General features: G+C 37.1%; 1 protein-coding gene across 6 annotated transcripts in view; it reads right to left on the bottom strand.

Annotated features, from left to right (window-relative positions):
* CBFA2T2 (CBFA2/RUNX1 partner transcriptional co-repressor 2) overlaps positions 1 to 19,536 on the bottom strand; it is a 137,869-nt gene that overhangs the window by 41,994 nt on the left and 76,339 nt on the right. For all 6 annotated transcript variants that reach the window (XM_063090545.1, XM_063090535.1, XM_063090553.1 and 3 more), the window contains one exon: positions 1,199 to 1,342. In XM_063090545.1, the coding sequence (XP_062946615.1) occupies positions 1,199 to 1,316 (118 nt within the window). In that variant the 5' untranslated portion in view covers positions 1,317 to 1,342. The remainder of the gene's footprint in view (positions 1 to 1,198; positions 1,343 to 19,536) is intronic.

Here is a 19,536-nt window from a genome sequence, read left to right as displayed (position 1 = left end):
TCTAATACAGTGCTGTCACACTTTTTGGGCACTGCACAAGCAGCAAGTGTGTTCTGGTTTATGAGACAAAATATCTGCAAGAAAGTCAATGTGAACTGGGGGTGGCAGTATGTGCATGAGAAGACAGACCTCAAATTACAATCAAGACACATATGTACGTATATTTGTGTGTGTGTGTGTGTATTTTTTTTTTAAAATTAGGATTTTTTTGGAGTACATATGTAGGAATGAGTTCTGGGGCTTGTGAAAATTCAGCTTTAGTACATACTACTAAACCAAGTGGTTGTGAGTGCTCATGCTGTTCTATACATCCTCACCAAAACTTAGTATTCTTTCTCATTTTGAATATTCTGGTGGGTGCATAACAACATTGCATTGGACTTTAGTTCACATTTCTTTGATGGCTAGTAGAGCTGAACATCTTGTTATATATTTATTGGCTAATATCACTGTTATGGACTGAATTGTGTCCTCCCCAAAATTCATATGTTGAAGTCCTAACCTCTTAGACCTTAGAATGTGACTGTATTTGGAAACAGGGACTTTAATGAGGTAATTAAGATTAAAAGATGTCACATGAATGGTCCCTAATTCAATATGATTAGTGTCCTTATAAGTGGAGGAAGAGACACTAGGGATGTGCGCACACAGAGGAAAGGCCATGTGAAGACATAGCAAGAAGGCAGCCATCCACAGTCCATTGTGGAAGGATTCAGGAGAAACCAAACCTGCTAACACCATGATCTTTTACTTCTAGCCTCCAGAAATGTGAGCAAACCACCCAGTCTATGGTATTTTGTTATGGCAGCACTAACGAACCAATTTGGTAATATTCTCTTTTGTAAAGAGCCTTACCATGACAGTCCTGGAATATTTTTAGAACCAGTTCTATAAGTTTTAAAAAACTACTTTGAATCCTATAAATCAATATAATAATTTAAGTTCATTATTGTTAGAGTCAAAGAAATAAAAATATTTATTTACCAAAGAGAAAAACAAAGTATTTAGACCACTAAATCTCTAAATACCTATGCTAGGTACTATTCTTAGAGGGAATAAGCGATTTTAAAAAAGTATGAATCAACCAGCTCTCTCTCTCAATAGCATTTTGAAAATGTTGAATAGTATATGTGGAAGTCAGTCACTTAGATCCAAACGTCACTCTGAACCACAAACCCAAGTAATTAAGAGATCTCACATGCTGTAGGAGTAAAGGACACTGGCCTCGGTCCTCCAGGATTTATTGGTGGGAGGGGTGGCATGGTGGGAGGTGAGGATCTTGACTGTATCTTCACTTCCACAGGCGATCCAGGCATTGCTGGCACCCTTTTCTCAGGACCAACTGCAGAGAATAAAAGAAATGAAGGTCAGAGTTTTCAATAAGGTAATAAAAATAGCAACAACAATTTGAAATACCAGCATATTTTCCTAGAGAACTGAGAAGTTAAGAAGATGCTTAGTATAATGGGCTGAATGGTGGCCCCCCCAAAAGATATGTCTGTTTCCTAACATCTGGAACTGTGAATGTTATATTTGGGAAAAGTCTTTGAAGATGTAATTAAATTAGGATTTTGGGGGGGGGCAACTAGCTGGCACAGACGTTAAGAATCTTGAGAGGAGGAGATCATCCTGGATTATCTGAGTGGGCTATTGAAATCCAATCTGAGTGGAATCTTTACAGAGAAGAGACACAGAAGAAAGCTGATGTGAAAACAATCACAGAGAGAAAACACCACCCCGTGATGACAGAGGCACAGACTATAGTGGTGCATCTACAACCCAGGAATGCTAAGGATTGTTGTCAACCACCCAAAGCTAGAAGAGAGTCATGGAACAGATTCTTCCTCAAGAACCCAAAAAGGAATCAACCCTGCAGTTTGATTTTGGATTTCTGGCCTCCTAAACTGTGACAAATGATGTTTCTATCATCTGAAGCCACCAGTTTGTGGTACTTTGTTATGTCAACTCTAGAAACTAAAACAAGGGAATAATGGAAAGGGCTGACATGAACTTAAAGTCAATAGTCTCAGCAATGGTTGAGAAAGGAAGAAACCAGGTTACAAATTTAGGTTACATCAAATACATTCTTTCTTGAGTTCTCCCTATAAATGAATCAAAGTAGTAGGGGGAGAAAGCTAATATGGGAACTATCTACATATTTTATGTATATATATATATATATATATAAATAAGATATATATATACATATAAAATATATATAGAAAGAAAATAGATACATACAAAATATATATATATATATATATATATATATATATAATATATAGGGCTTCCGGTCAAGATGGCAGAATAGACGGTCTCCAGAGTCACTCTCTCCCACAAATCAACCAATTTACAACTATATAAAAAAGCAACAACAGCCAAGCTGGGGTGGCTAGAGCTCAGGGGAAGATGAGGAGAGACCTATGGAGTGCATGAAGGCGGGAGAAGCCACAATGAGAGAAAGAAAAATCTGCTCTGACCATTTTGTGCTGCAGCTGCTTTAAGGCTGGAGCTGCTGAGCCCACGGAGCAAGAGCTGGTAGAAACTGCAACTGTGCCCTTTAGATGGAGTTGCTTGGAGGCGGCAGGGGAGAAGAGGGCCTTGGTGGCCCTCAGGCCAGCAAGACCACTAAAAGGGTTCCCATGGACCCACATAGGAGCGAGGAGCCACAACAACTGAAAAAATGGAGCCACTAAGAGGCCAGTGAGTCACTGCAAGGGACTGGAGAACAGCCAATCCCATGGGAAGCGTTTGCAGCATGGGTGGTAGGGGAGATGGGCCCACCAGGGGAACGCTGGGGCACAGCAAGGACAGCTGATCTGCATCCCACTCAGTGTAGGACCACTCAGAGGAGACTGGTTAGGAATATGGAATTGCACAGGGTGCAGTTTGATGAAAAGACTCAGGCCCAGATCAGAGTTACTACACAACCCAGGTGCACTGAGTCTCTGGAGAGCTGGAAGTACCTTTGAAGTCAACCATTATAACCTGTGTTGCACAAAAAGCCTTCCCTAGGGAAGCAGCAGCAAAGCAGCAATTTAGCTAAACCACAGAGCTCAACTTCTGGTCCCAACAGGAAATTCCCCCACTTTAGAAGTAAGCAAAGGACAAAAAATTAGTTCCGGCTCAGACACACTGCCAGTGCCTCGGGGGCCACCAGAGGACGTGAGGCATGGAGCCAGGGACCGAACCCCCCTCTCACAACCTGGCACACTGTGCCAGTGCCTTGGGGCCCACCTGGAGACCCAAGGCATACATAGAGAAGGGGATTGGACTCCCCTCCCACAACCAGGCACACCATGCCAGCGCCATGGGGCCCACCCGGTGACCCCAGGCATGGAGTGGGGACCCCACAACCAGGCACACCGCCAACGCCAAGGAGCATGCCAAAAACATCACCTCCTTGTGGATAACCCACCACAGCCACCACTATAACCATGGCTGTTGCGAAGGCAGCTAGATGCCACAACCACCATGCAGATGGTCCACCATCCACTGGACTGCATTGATACAAGGAGAGTCACCAGCAGAGATAAAGAAAAGAAGAGGATGTCTCTCTCCACAAAGCCCATTCCAGAGTGACAGAAGAAGCATCTGTTCTACGATAACATTGGGGGACCTGATCACACTTTTCAGCATTGGACAGATCATCTAGGCAACAAATCAACAGAGTAACCATTATTCTTTCAGAAGGAGAGAAGAAATCTAGGGTAATTAGAGGGGGGTGGGGGAGGGAATGGGGGAAGAGGAGAGATTGGACAAGGGGCATAAAGAATAATTATGATTTGTAACAATATATATGCTAGTAATATTGATTTGATCAACATATCTCAATGTTGAACTCCCAAAATATGTACAATCAATTTGGATTCAATAAAAATTAAAAAAAAAAAAAAAAAAAAGAATTTGGTTGGTGATGGGGAAATAAATTACAAAATCCTTGAGAGAAAGTCATAAAGTCATCTGTGAAATCATAATACTGAGCATAGTTAAATATTTCTCTTAGACTACAGAAAATCAGATTTTAATCTTTTTATTGATTTCTAATTTTATTTGAGTCACGAGAGGAAGAAATCATTGTTATGTCAATTACTTGGCATTTGTTCAGATTTATCCAAATATTCTTTTTGCCCAGAGAATGTATATCTTTTGCATGCAGGATTTAATGTATGCCCATTGGATTAAGTTTATCAATTGTATGGTTCAAATCTCTTTATCCTATTAATTTTTAGTCTGTTTGATCCTGTCAGTTTCTGAATAATGAGTTAATATCATCTCAGTTTCTCCTTGTATGTTTGTCAGGTTTCATTTATATGCATTGCCATTAGATGTGTATACAGGTTCAGAATTGTTATATCTTTCCAGAAAATTATTCATAATATATCATTAAGTACATTTTCATATTTTTATTAAATGAGTAAATTGTTTATATTACCATTAAGTAGTTTTATATTACACTAAAACGAATAAATTGTTCATATTTTTTTTTTAGAAAAAGAATCAATCAGTCCCCAATCCCTTAATTAAATCTTCAAGTTGGAAAAAAAAATTTTTTTTAATTTATATGTATGTGTGTGTATATATATATCAACTACACTAGGAAAAGAGAGGTGGAGTCAGTATCTCTGACATCAGCACAGAAATGTTATTTATGTTGTATACTGTTTAAAAAGATGAAAAATAGAGCTGATTCTAAACCAAGCACAGGCTACTTCACCCATGGGAACAATTCATAATAAGCAGCTGTTTGATAACACTAAAGGGCAACAAAATTTCAGAAAGAGAAATTAGATAAATTTAATTAGAATTAGGTCTGAGCTAACTTAAATAAGATTTGATACTGAGAAGTAATATTCTAATATCTTTAAGAAGTTATTTTTCCCCATCAAAGGGAACTTGTCACATACTATGTTAATAACAGGGCCAGGGCTACCAAAATCACCTTCAAATTGAGCTATGTTCCTCTAAGTAACTCCAAGCTTTTCACTTAAGTACCATGCAGCCATTCTCCAATAACTGCTGAATTCAATTTAAAGTGCAAGAAATGGGCAGCAAAAGTTCAAGTGAGAATGTTGAGTCAAAGTTTCCTTTCTGTGAGATCATGGCTATGAAGAATAGTACACATAAGACTGGTTCATGGTACTGGCAACAAGGCACATCTTTGCACATTCTAATGAGAAAAATATCCTCAAATATTATTTCTATGCTTCAGTTTCCTGTGGTCATATTTTGGAAAGGGATATAATGAATAAAGATTAAGTCAATTAAGGAAACAATGCCCCCAAGTTACAAATCTTCTAACAAAAATGTGCAGCTCTCTGGGAAGCATGTGGGCAACGACACCCTTTCAGCCCTTCCCTTCTCTCTGTTCAGGACATTTTCTTTGTGAAGTTGATGTTCGTCCTGTCTGATTAGTGAACTAATGAGCTGGTGCGCTTGCCTTTTTCTCCCTGACAGTATTTTCTCAGTGCCCTTCAGAGAACAGTTGACACGTTTCCAGCTCTTCCATCTGGGGCCCAGCTTTCTAGAAGGGATGGGGGAGAAGGGAAGGAAGGAACTGACGGTTGTCTCGCACTGCAATGTGTTGTGTACAGTGTGCAACATCCTAGAGGGAGCCTTTCTTCAGACCACCTGCCTTTATAGCAAGGGTGCCAAAGGCCTGAGGAAGGCTTAGCAGTGAGATGTGTTTTAACATTCAGCACTTGGCAGAATAAAAAAATAGGAGCAGCCCAACTGCAGAACACTGAACTGTATGCTCTTACCAACTGAAAGCTTAGATAGTGAGTAAAACCCAGCTGCTAGAGTACTGTTTACAGATTAATACTACCTATCTCTTGTTCATTTAACTACCCCAAACCTGCAACACTAGTATTATTCTTCATGTTTCAAGCAATATAGCAGAAAAAGCACAGGTATGGAGACCAAGGGATTTGGTGTGAATCCTTACTCTATTACGACCTACATGAATCATCTCACCTTTCTGCACCTCATTTTCAATATATGTAAAGTAAGTGATAATTAGACATACCTGGCAAGAAAGATGTAAGGATTAGCGATTATGCCTAGACTAGTGCTAGGCATAAAGAAGGTACTTAATAAACTAATGATGATTAGAATACAGGAATTCTAGAGTCAAGTTCTGGGTTTACCACTGAACTAGGCAAGTGACTAAGCCCAAGTTATTATTAAGGTCTGCTTCCTATGTTAAATGGGTATACTATCAACAATTCCACGAATTAACATTTGTAAAAGCACCAAGTACAGTGTAAGGTGGTATTTTTGTTGGAGGCTGTGTGGCATAAATGCACCTCATGGTGTGAGAGATCTACCCAGGTGGTTTATAGCATGACAAATTCAGCAGCTGCTCAGCTGATGGGTATGTGGCATGTTCCAAAGCTGGCATTTTAACCCTCTGCTTGGGGTCAGAGTTGGATTAGAGTAATTCCCTGTAGAAAGATGGCTATGACATGCTGTTATGTTATCGCTGTTATGGTGACTTTCTCTGAATTTTTATGAAACTGATGTTTTTGTGTTTTGTGTTTTTGATGTATTTCAGCTGGATTCCTTGAAAGAACCAACCATACCTTGAGCTCTTTTCAATCACAGAGAATCTTAGACAAAGTTCAGGAGAAGAAATTCCTTTCTCTCAAGTGTGACTTGAACCCATAAACACCATTGTTTGGGCTATCAAGCAGCCATAAAGTATTTGGTCCCCGAAAATCAAAATAACCTCTAGTTTTGTCATAAACTCAATTTTAAACTCACATTCTAAGATTCAAAGTCACTCACAATTTAGTTATCCTTTGAGTTCTTTGGTTTTTTTATTTTTAATATATGTGTGATTAATAAACATATATATATCTCTCCCAGATATGGCCACATGCATTTCCAAAGTCATTAATGCTTCAACACCTAACTACATTAAACCAAACAAGTTGATAAGTCAATGTGGAAAAGTATGTCTGAATAATAATTTTACTTCATTGTGCAATATGCTAAAGATATCATGAAAATAGAAAACAGATGAAAAAGAGAATAAAGAATAAACAGTCCTGTGATAGCAGTGATATTTTTCACCACACAGGAATTTGAAAATTCAAACACGAAACTAAAAAGTAGAAATATTCTGTAGCTCTAAGAGAATATTAAACATAAATTAGCCCCCTCTTATCAACAATTTCACTTTTTGCAGTTTCAGTTGCCCTTGGTCTACTGCAGTCCAAAAATATTGATGGAAAATTCCAGAAATAAACAATTCATAAGTTTTAAATTCTTAAATTTAAATTTAAACTTGCCATTCTGAGTAATGTGATAAAAATCACATCATCCAGCTCCATCTCCTGCAGGACTTCTATCATCCCTTTGAACAGTGTATCTATACTGTCCAATCTCCCTGTCAGTCAGTGACACTAGCAATTTGGATATGCCAAAGAGAAGCTGTAAAATGCTTACCATAAAAAGTGAAAACATGAAAATTCTCAACAATAAGAAAAAAAAAATCATATGCTATAGTTGCCATGATCTACAGTATGGACAAATCTATCCATGAAATTGTGAAGAAGGAAAAAAAAAATTCATGTTAGTTTTGCTGTCTCACCTCAAACAGCAGTTACGGCCGTGGCACGTGGTAAGTGTTTAGGATGGAAAAGGCCTGTATATTGGGTTTGTTATGACCCTCAGTTTCAGGCATACACTGAGGGTTTTAGAACATATCCCCTTGAGAATAAGAGGGGACTACTGGATTATTGATAAACATCTAAGAAAAGTGCTACTTGAGAAGAATCCTTTATGATAAACTGCCCACAAACGAGGGCACTTACAAACCATTAGAAGAAATCATTACAATTTATCATAAACGGCTTTTTCTTTGAAGTTGTTTTTTTGTATTTTATTATTGTTTTGAAGCTGGCAAAGAATAGTACAGAGCATAAGTGTAAATATGAGATAAAATAATGCAATTACCTCAGGGAAAGACTACTCCCAAACAACTAGAAAGAAGAGAAACTCCCAGGTCTCAGGGAGGAAGCATGTTTAGGCAAAAGAAGGTGAGCTTGATGTAAAGGACGTTCTATCACTTGCTAGTTGTGTGGCAATGGTTTTCCCCATCTGTCCCTAGAGATAATACTTCCAACACAGGGTTACTGTGAAGGGTTACCATAATGGATATAATGATGGCTGATACACAGCAGACAGACACACTCTTACATGTTTACCTGAATCAGATTTAAAATCTATTAGAAGTAATTATTTTACTCAGCCTTGGAGATATTTATCTGCATTGAGTTTTGTGTAGAAATAGATATGCTTAAGTGATCCCATTTGTCATCACTTAAAAAAATGGGAATTTACATCTTTCAGATGTAAAATGACAGGAATACTACTGATCATTCCAATCAGGTTGGCCAAGAAAGCCATTAAATCTGTTTCTCTAAACAAATCAGGGCTGCCCTAATCAGCTCAGTTGGTTAGAACACCGCCTTACAACACCAAGGTCATGGGTTCGGATTCCTAAACCCACCAGCTACCAAGAAAAAAAGAAAAGAAAAGAAAAAGTGCCTCAAATGGCTTCTAAACGAATCAGACTCCTAAGAAACAAATAGGAGGGTTTAAAGAGAATTATCTTCAGGAGCAGAGGGAAAAGGTAGAGAATTTTTTCTTTTACATGTATAAGGACACATTTACATGGTTCAAAAATCAATACAATATAAAAAGATAAACTTCTTGCTCCTGTCCCTACATTTCCTACCACATAGGTAAACTAGTTTCTTGTCTATCCTTCCATTCTTTCTCTATGTACAAATGAGTAAACACAAATGTACATTATTATCCCACCCATGATTACAAAAGGGTGGCATAATTATATTAAACTGAGTGCCCCAAATAATGGCCTGTCTGTAGCCATGCCTTCTGCAATGCATCAGGAAGTGGGGTCTATTTCTCCACCCACTGAACCTGACCAGGCCCTCTGACTTGCTTTGGCCAATGTGATGTGATGGAAGTAACAATGAGCCAGTTCTAAGCCTCTCTTGGAACCGTGACTCTGCTATGAAAATAAATCCAGACTAGTCTGCTGGAGAACGAGACCACACGGAGGAGAGATGAGTTGTATGAGCTGAGGCCATCGTAGTCCAGTTGATTCCCAAACATGTGAGAGCCCATCCTAACTCAAGAGCCACTTATCTGATCTGCAGCTACCTGACTGCAGACATATGAGTGAATGAGCACAACCAAGAGCAGAACTGTCTTAACTCATAGACTAATATAAAAAGGGGGTGAAGCGGGGATTACCATTTTAGGCCACTGAATTTTGGCATGATTTGTTATGCAGAGATAGACAACTGATCTATACCACATACAAACTATACTCCTCCTTGGTTTTTTTGTTGTGTTTTATAGTTTCATAATATGTCCTGGAATTCTTAATTCCTCAATTTTTTTTTTTTTTTTTTGGTGGCTGGCCAGAACAAAATTAATTCCTCAATTTTTAAAACAGTTGCATGATACTCCATTTTGAAGATGTACCATAGTTTATTTAAGCAATTCTGTATTGATGAATAACTGGATTCTTTCCAATCATTCAGACCTGAATTTTGAGGTTCTCCAGATCCAATTCTACTGACTGCCCTGTAGTTGCCAGGTCTTGGGAAAGTTCAGAGATAAAGAAGACAGGGATCTCACTTATGGGAAAGACATATATTCAAATGTGTACAAAGTACTGGGAAGATAAAGAAGTAGAAACATTACCACGTATGAAGGCCAGGGAAGTCGTAACAGACTGTTAAGTAGTTTGCTGGGAAGGCTACATGGGCTTTCCAGGCAGCACATAAGGATATAGTTTGAATACTGCCCCCCCATGTTGGGATCAGAGCCAAGGGAAAAATCAGGAAAAAGGTTTCCTAGACCACAGTCTCTCTGTAACCACTACCAAGGACAGGTAAATGTTCTAAATGTGCAATTTCAGATAACAAGCATTTCCAAAATTGACAATTCTAATCTGTTAAAGACATAGGAAAGAACTTCAAAATTACTGTTGTACTTTCAGCCTTATAAAATTGGCTAAACTGATTATGGGCATAACACATACTTAAGGATGAGCATTTACCATCTTTGTAGCTCTGCCACAAACCTGAAAACACATCCAACTTTCTAAAAATTTGCAGGCTTCATATGCAGAGACAGCCAAGAATAACTGTTTACAATGACAAAATTTATTATTCAGCAAAAATGGAGACAAAGAGACTCAAGTAAAGAAATTACCAGAAAATACTTATAAGAGACCTTGAAGACAGAGCTCAAATAAAATTAATGCTTTAACATATACTAACACTAGTGGTTGAAAAAAATTTCTTTCATTCCATATTTATAAATACACTGAAAATTAATTTATCTAATACATTCCTATAGCTTAGGGATAAGCAAAATTTTCCTGCAAAGGACAAGATAGTAAACATTTTTGGCATTGTAGGCCATATGGTTTCTGTCACAATTATTCAACTCTGCTGTTGTAGCACACTGTAGACATTATACAAAAAAATGGGCTTGGCTGTGTTCCAATAAAACTTTATTTACAAAAACAGATAGTGGGCCATAGTATACTGACTCCTGCTATGGCTAATTAAAAAGCTGGAAAAATTCAAATGTCTATTTCTTAGTTTCTTTCTATGCCTATAAAATCCATTTTACAGCACCTACTGAGGTGGTTGATCTGTGTTAACATTTTTACTTTCTTAATAGTGAATATAAAGAGATCTTTATCTATTGACCTCCAAGGAAAATAACATACAAAAAAGTATTTAAAGACAGACTACTAACAATATGAAGTCAGAGCTAAGGCACTGCAAAGATAAGGTATGAAGAGCTGAGTCATCAGCTTAAGATTACTGATAGTTATTGAAAGGGCTAAGACAAAAAAACTCTACCTGAACCACAGCTATGACACCAACAACACTGGGTGTTTCCAATGAAATTCTTTTATCTGAGCATCTCCTTTGGCCTGATTTGTTAAGATTCACAGATATCCATCTCTGGATGGAAGAACAGGGGCTCATTCGACTTGAGCAGCCTCAGGTAAGGAGGTAGAATGCACTCTGAAAAAACCTGTACTTAAATCCACATAGAAAAGGTGACATCTATGACTTCCATTATGTCCTTCACCTCTACAACAGAGTCCCAATCAATTCTTGGTTAGTCCTATTTTTATCCATCCCAGTTTAGCAAACTAAAGTAGGATCCCAATTATGTAAAAGAACTCCAGAAATGCAGAGTAACAATAAATACACACAGAAAAGATAAATGACAAATTGGTAGCAGTACTTATCTAGAGTGCAGAGAGAGAGTTGTAGGCTTATTCAGTTTTTAATTTAAAAACCTGTATATTGGTCAAGTTTTTTTTTCTTTTTTTTAATAATAACCAAAAATTGTCTTCACTTTTGGTGAGGAAAGCATGTAACACTTGCAAAAGTCAGGAAGAATACTAAACCAAATCAGGGAGATGCTGATTATAGCAAAAAAATAAATATAAGAACAGAAGCAAGAATATAAGGAGAGATTATATTCTATCTTCATAAAAAGGGCAGAAAATTAAGTATCTGGAGAAAAAAAGCATTCCTTTTGACTCAACTTTTAAAAATATACACACACACACACACACACACACATAAATATAATCTGAACATCATAACTGGTGATCTTAACTATACAAGCACAAAACTCCTGGGAGCCTCCAAAGCCTGTGGTACACCTCTTAGATCTTGTCTGATTTTTGGAAGAATCTCAAAGATTTCTAGCATACTTGTGAAGGATCACTTGGCTCATGAATATACTAATTTCCTGCCTAGTCACCTGTCTTTTCTCTGTCTTCTACCGGCACCACGTGACCCCAGACATAAAGATATCCAAAATATATAAATATCTCTTACAACTCATTAATAACAACCTGATTTTCAGAATGAGCAAAAAAAGATTTACAGAGACAATTCTCAAAAGAAGATATACAAACAGCTGGTAAGCAAATAAAAAATGCTCAATATACTAGTCAAAGTATCACAGATTATATAACACATCAACAAAGGAACAGACTATTGACACATATACCCAACAACATGGTTAAATGTCAAAAGCATTTGGGTAAGTGAAAGATGCCAGACACCAAAAAACTATATACCGTATTACTCCTTTATATAAAACTTTAGACAAGATAAAACTAGTTACAGAAAGCAGATCAGTGGTTGCCTGAGACTGACAGAAGAAAATGAATATAAAGGAGCACATTGGAGGGCATGATAAATCTTTTTATGGTCATGGAGATGTTCTATATCTTGATTGTAATGGTAATACACAACTGTATACAATAGCAAAAACTCAAATTATATATATAAAATGGGTCAATTTTATTGAATATAAATTATACCACAATGAAGCTGAAAAAAAAATGAGTAAATCAAATCCACCAATGTATTCTTTAGAAAATCACGATCAAGTTGAGTATATCCAAGAATTCAAGGATAATTTAATATTAGAAAATCCACTATAATTCACCATTTTAACAGATTAAAAATAGAAAATCTTAGGATCATCTCAATAATTACAGAAAAAGCATTTGATAAAACCCATTCCCACTCATGACTATAAACAAAACTATAAATAGATCAATCAATTCCTTAACCTCATAAAGGGTCTCTTCCAAAAACCAATACATAACATGTCACACTATTGGGGAAATATTACAAGCATTCCTTTCAACTCAGAAAGAAGATAAATATATCTAGTACCAATGTTTCTATTCAACATTCACTCAAGAGTCAAGCCATGGTAGCAGGACAGTAAGAAGAAATAAGGATTAGAAAGGAAAAAATAAAACTGTCATTTTGTGTAGACTAGATGACTTTCTACATAGAAAACTAAAGAGAATCTACTACCTAGTTATAAGGATTAATATGCAGCTTCAGCAAGGTTGCTAGAAAGAAGCCCAATGTCTTAAAAATTAATTTCATTCCTATATAACAGAAAACAAATATAGAAATTTCAAAAACACTGGCCTGGCCGGTTAGCTCTGTTAGTTAGAGTACCACCTTATAACACCAAGGTCAAGGGTTTGATTCCACATTCCGGTCAGGTGCCAAAAACAAACAAAAGACAAAAACATTCAAATATACAACAAAAATTATACACCATCAAGGAATACATCTAACACAAGATATATAAGACATTTATGAAGAACATGAATGTATGAAGAACAAAATAAGTAGATTAAAGACATAAAAGGAGACCAAAATAAATGGAAAGATCTATTGTGTTCCTGAATGGAAAGATTCTCTATCACAAATATTTTACCTCTCTTCATTTTAATATAAAAATTAAATGCAACTCTTATTACATGCACAAGATTTCTAGTATAACCTGAGAAGAAAATAAAATTTATGTAGAAGAGTAACATGTTAAATGTCCAGCAACAAGAGAAGGGACAACTTAATTGTGGTATATTCATAAATGAAATAGACAATACTGATAAAACAAGTGAAGTAGACATACATGTATCAAAAAGAAATATTCCAAAACAGTGTAGTGATATTGGGTAAAAAGAACAGGTTGCTGAAAAAATATGGATCATGGAATATTTTTATAAAGTCTGAAAACATAAAGAACAATTATATATGTTAAGGGAGACATGTATATGTAGCAAAATATAAAAACATTCAAGAGAATAATAAACTTCAAATTCAGGATAATGACTACTTCTGCAAAGAGAAGGAAAGGGATGGAACCAGGCACAGATACTTTCACTTAAAAAGACCTGAAACAAAAACCACAACAAAACATTAAGATTTGACAAATTGAAGAGGGGGTATGAGGCTTTGTTATACTGTGCTTCTGTCTTGTTTTGTAAGTTTAAAATATCTCATAAGAAAAGAAAGATCACTGGCTGCAATAGGAAAAGTGGTAAGAATATAACTCAGCCTACTGAGGAGGTTGTTACAGTTAGAGATAATGGTCACCTGAGACAGAGTGGCAATAGGAATGGAAAAAGGAGAGTGGATTTTAAAGATATTCAGAATTAGAATGCGGAGGATTTGTCAATTGATTAGATGTGGAATATGGGAAAAGAATGAGTCTGGGTAACACCTGGAATTATTAACAAACTAGATGACACTAGATGTTGGAGGGGAGAGGTAATGAGTTCAGAATAGGACACAATGCTTTTTGGGGGCCTCTAAGAACCTTGTGTGGAGGTTCCCAGTTGACATTTAAATTCAGAAGTTTGGAGTGGAAAAGAATAGTCTGATCTGGAACTGGAAATTACTAGTATAAAAATGAAGAAAGTCGAGCTATGAGAGGTTGAGTGGAAATATGATACTTCAAAATACAGCTAAATTAAATTCTGTCAATTTTTATTGTACTGACTTTTACTTCATATTCAGTATTGAAGAACAGCTAGTAACTGTTAAACAGTAAACAGTCTTTCATGAACTTTAATAATTTATTCAGATCATCTTCTTCAAGCTAGTAACCCTTTTCTTCAGATTAGTCATAAAGCCAAAGATTACAACAGGTTTACAAGCCCCTAACTCTCATGATTTTCCAAGTTCTGCCATTTGTCCATACTGTTCCACAGAAAATTCTGCTTTACAAGTCTTTGCTGATGTTTCCAGCTCCTAATTCTGGAAGCTAGGATCAACTACCTAAGGCCATCTGCAATCTAAATCAATGCCTTCTTAGGACAATCCCATTCACAAGGAAGATATAAATAAGACAGGAAAGGAGGACAAGAAAAGAAACATGGTGAGAAAGATGATACTTTCCTAGACTGAAATATGTCCAAATTTCCTCTTCTTATAAGGACATCAGTCATAATGGATTAGGACACACCCTAATGATCTTATTTTAATGTAATTACCTCTTTAAAGACCCTATCTCCAAGTAGGGTCACATTCTTTTTTTTTTTTTTGTCTTTTTCGTGACCAGCACTCAGCCAGTGAGCGCACTGGCCATTCCTATATGGGATCCGAACCCGTGGCGGGAGCGTCGCCGCGCTCCCAGCGCAGCACTCTACCAAGTGCGCCACGGGCTCGGCCCAAGTAGGGTCACATTCTGAGGTACTAGGGGTTAGGACTTCAACATACGAATTTGAGGGGGTGGGACATGACTCAGCCCATCACGGTGGTAGGGGTGGGGAAAGAAAAAAAGTAGTTAGATAAGGAGGCCTAACAACTTTTTCCTGAATCAAATCTTAGTATTTTTCTCATTCATTCATTCAAAAATATTTAACTACTAGGTCTCCTACTACTGAGGATAGAGCAGTAAATGAAAGACAGAAGGAACAATTTTGAAGTTTTTAGACTGAGCAACTAGAATAATGGAGTTGCCATCTACTGAAATGGGGGAAACGGGAAAGGAAGATGGGGGAAAGGGCAGTTAGAGATCAGGAGTAACTTTGAAATGCCTCCTAGACATTCAAATAGAGAGGTTGCATAGGCAGTTGGATATAAGTCTGAGGCTGAAGCATGGAGTGGGAAAGTCCAAGTCTATGATTAAATATTGTCAATTAATGGAATATAGATCCTACTTAAAGCTAGAGACCAGAGACCTTGGAGGGAGTGAGTATAGGATAGAGGTGCAAGGATTGATCTCCAGGTATTGCAACTTTTAGAGATCACAGAAGACAAGAAACTAAAAAAGGAGATTGAAAAAGAGCAGCCAGGGAAATGGAGGAAAAAAACAAAAGCCAAATAGTGAGTGTAATCTGTAGGGGTGTACACACTAAGAATTTCAAGATGAAATATATATGTTAGCTGTTTAGGTTACTATAACGATTAGATCCATGATTTTAAAAATGCCTTTTTAAACCCACTTATTTTAAAACTTGCTTTTGCTGAAGCATCAGCAAGAATATAGTTGCAAAGAAGGTAAGAGCAAATGTATTATTTGTAACAAGGGATACAAAAACACTTAAAAGACACCACACAAATCTCATTTCAGAATTTAACTGGGACAAGTACAATGGACACAGTACCTTAGGTCAGATAAAAGAGTTAATATAAAAATTTTCCTTCCTCCCTCAATTTAAGACCATCTCATAGATAAGATAGAATATACAGTGAATATGAAAAGTATGGTACTGTATGGTACAGTATGGTACTGGCATAAAAACAGACACACTGACCAATGGAATAGAATAGAGAATCCAGAAATCAACCCACACACTTACTGCCATCTGATCTTTGACAAAGGCACCAAGCCTATTCAGTGGCGAAGGGACTGCCTCTTCAGCAAGTGGTGCTGGGATAACTGGATATCGATATGCAGGAGAATGAAACTAGATCCATACCTCTCACCGTATACTAAAATCAACTCAAAATGGATTAAGGATTTAAATATACACCCTGAGACAATAAAACTTCTTAAAGAAAACATAGGGGAAACACTTCAGGAAATAGGACTGGGCACAGACTTCATGAATACGACCCCAAAAGCACGGGCAACCAAAGGAAAAATAAACAAATGGGATTATATCAAACTAAAAAGCTTCTGCACAGCAAAAGAAACAATTAAAAGAGTTAAAAGACAACCAACAGAGTGGGAGAAAATATTTGCAAAATATACATCTGACAAAGGATTAATATCCAGAATATATAAGGAACTCAAACAACTTTACAAGAAGAAAACAAGCAACCCAATTAAAAAATGGGCAAAAGAGCTAAGTAGGCATTTCTCTAAGGAAGATATCCAAATGGCCAACAGACATATGAAAAAATGCTCAACATCACTCAGCATCCGGGAAATGCAAATCAAAACCACATTGAGATACCATCTAACCCCAGTTAGGATGGCTAAAATCCAAAAGACTCTGAACGATAAATGCTGGCGAGGCTGCGGAGAAAAAGGAACTCTCATACATTGTTGGTGGGACTGCAAAATGGTGCAGCCTCTATGGAAAATGGTATGGAGGTTCCTTAAACAATTGCAAATAGATCTACCATACGACCCAGCCATCCCACTGTTGGGAATATACCCAGAGGAATGGAAATCATCAAGTCGAAGGTATACCTGTTCCCCAATGTTCATCGCAGCACTCTTTACAATAGCCAAGAGTTGGAACCAGCCCAAATGCCCATCATCAGATGAGTGGATACGGAAAATGTGGTACATCTACACAATGGAATACTACTCAGCTATAAAAACGAATGAAATACTGCCATTTGCAACAACATGGATGGACCTTGAGAGAATTATATTAAGTGAAACAAGTCAGGCACAGAAAGAGAAATACCACATGTTCTCACTTATTGGAGGGAGCTAAAAATTAATATATAAATTCACACACACACATACACACACACACACACACACACACACACACACACACACACACAAACCGGGGGGGGGGGGGGAAGAAGATATAACAACCACAATTATTTGAAGTTGATACAACAAGCAAACAGAAAGGACATTGTCGGGGGGAGGGGGGGAGGGAGAAGGGAGGGAGGTTTTGGTGATGGGAAGCAATAATCAGCTACAATGTATATCGACAAAATAAAATTAAAAAAAAAAAAAAGTTTTAAAATGAAAAAAAAAAAAAAAAAAAAGAATATACAGTGAATATGAAAAGCTTGTTTGCAGGAAAAGATAAAATGAAAAGGGCAGTTTGGCAAATGAACCAAATTCTAGACCAGCTGGAGATTTATGTTCTTGAATAGTCAAAGGCAGGCTATTGTGGAAGAAAGAAGACTAGGCATGAGACTGGAAGATGTGATTTCGAATCCTGATTCTTCTGTCAATTTATCAGCTACTATGGAAAACTGGACAAGTACTTCAGAGCCTTTGTTTCTTCCTCTGTAGAATGGAGGGTATGGAGGTGTTGAAAGGCAAATAAAGTAAGATAAGAAAGAGCTCTATTAGACTACTCAAGTGTAAGGTATTATTAGACAGCTATTCACCACGAATGCATTAATACTATATTGAGAGTAACTAAAGGATCTCTTCCAATGCTAGTGATTTTAATATTTAAAGATATGTTGTAATTCCCTGCCAACATCAAAACCTCTTGATAACCCTAATGCAAGTTAAAAGCAGCAGCAACACAGCTGACCTGATAATGTAAATAGGGATAAATGAAATATGGATTGCTGCTTCCCAGCTCCAGCAAATGTTTATTTAGAATAATATAGTTATTCACTCCAACTGCACACCGTCTGTTTCAAGTCTCCACCAAGTTAATATTTCTCATAAGAACAGAAATAATTTAAATTACATTTGATTAGGATCTTGCCATATAATGTAGGTTACTCGTACCACAACCTAAATGTATTTAATCTCAGCCTCTTAACATTGTGTAGCATTACCTTCCTGGCCAAACACATGTAGCCAAAGCAGAGAACCCAGAGAATCTGAGGCTCTCAGGAAATGAGCTAACTCTAGTCTGCTTGGTCAAATATAATCCACACATTTTTTTCTGAAGACAGGGAGAAATGCTATCCATTTCTCACACAGCTAGTTAATGGCTTTCCTAAAATTCAAACCCAAGTCTCTCTGGTGCCAGCCATTGATGGATCTGTGCTACAATGTCTCTGGAACACAGAACCTTCTAGAACAAATACATCAGTAAATCATAACAGTCCAGCTGTAAAACATATCACAAGATATCATTTCTCCCATCTCTACTGCTATGCTTTAGCTATTGTCATCTCTCACCTGGGCTACTGTAACTGCCTCCTAACTAATCTTTCTGCTTCTGCCTTTGACCCCTCCAAACCATTCTTCACGTAGCATCCAAAGTACTGATTCAAAAACCTAAAACATCTTGTCACAGACCTATTAAACTTCTCTAATGTCTTTGTATTGCTCTTACAATAAAACACAAACTCTTTACCTTGGCTTAAATGCCATGATCTCAAAGCATGGCCTCAAAATACGGCCTGGGGATCATTAAGGGGTTCTGGAGACCTGTTGGGATGTGTGTGCGGAGCGGTGGATAGGGGGAAGGGGGAGGTCAAAACAATTTTCATAATCGTAATAATAAGAGTTTATTTGGCTTCATCACTCTTTTTCACAAGAATACAGTGGCTTTTTCTAGAGACTACATGTTGAATGATATCACGAGAGACTGAACACAGAAGCAGATATGAGAATCCAGCTATCTTCTATTAAGCCAGTCATTATGCTACATATAATGGGTTTGTTATGGTTATTTTAAAGAAATTATATTATTATTATTATTATTTTTATTATTATTTTGGTAGCTGGTTGGTTCGGGAATTTGAACCCTTGACCATGGTGTTGTAATACCAAGCTCTAACTAACTGAGCTAACTGGCCAGCCCAGGAATTAATATTTTTAAAATTTGTTTTAATTTCAAATGGGGGAAAATATACATGTATATTCCATAAGAAATGTTCTTTGGGATCCTTAAAATAATTTTTAAGAGAGCACTGGGATCCTAAAACCAAGTGTTTGAGAACTGCTGACTTATCCCAAGCCTCTCTCTCCCACTTCATATCCTATCTGTCCTGCCCTCACTATGTATTAGCCATGCTGACCTTC

This window comes from Cynocephalus volans, chromosome 1 (assembly GCF_027409185.1).
Source record: "Cynocephalus volans isolate mCynVol1 chromosome 1, mCynVol1.pri, whole genome shotgun sequence".
Taxonomy (NCBI): domain Eukaryota; kingdom Metazoa; phylum Chordata; class Mammalia; order Dermoptera; family Cynocephalidae; genus Cynocephalus; species Cynocephalus volans.
This window is presented reverse-complemented; position numbering and strand designations above follow the sequence as displayed.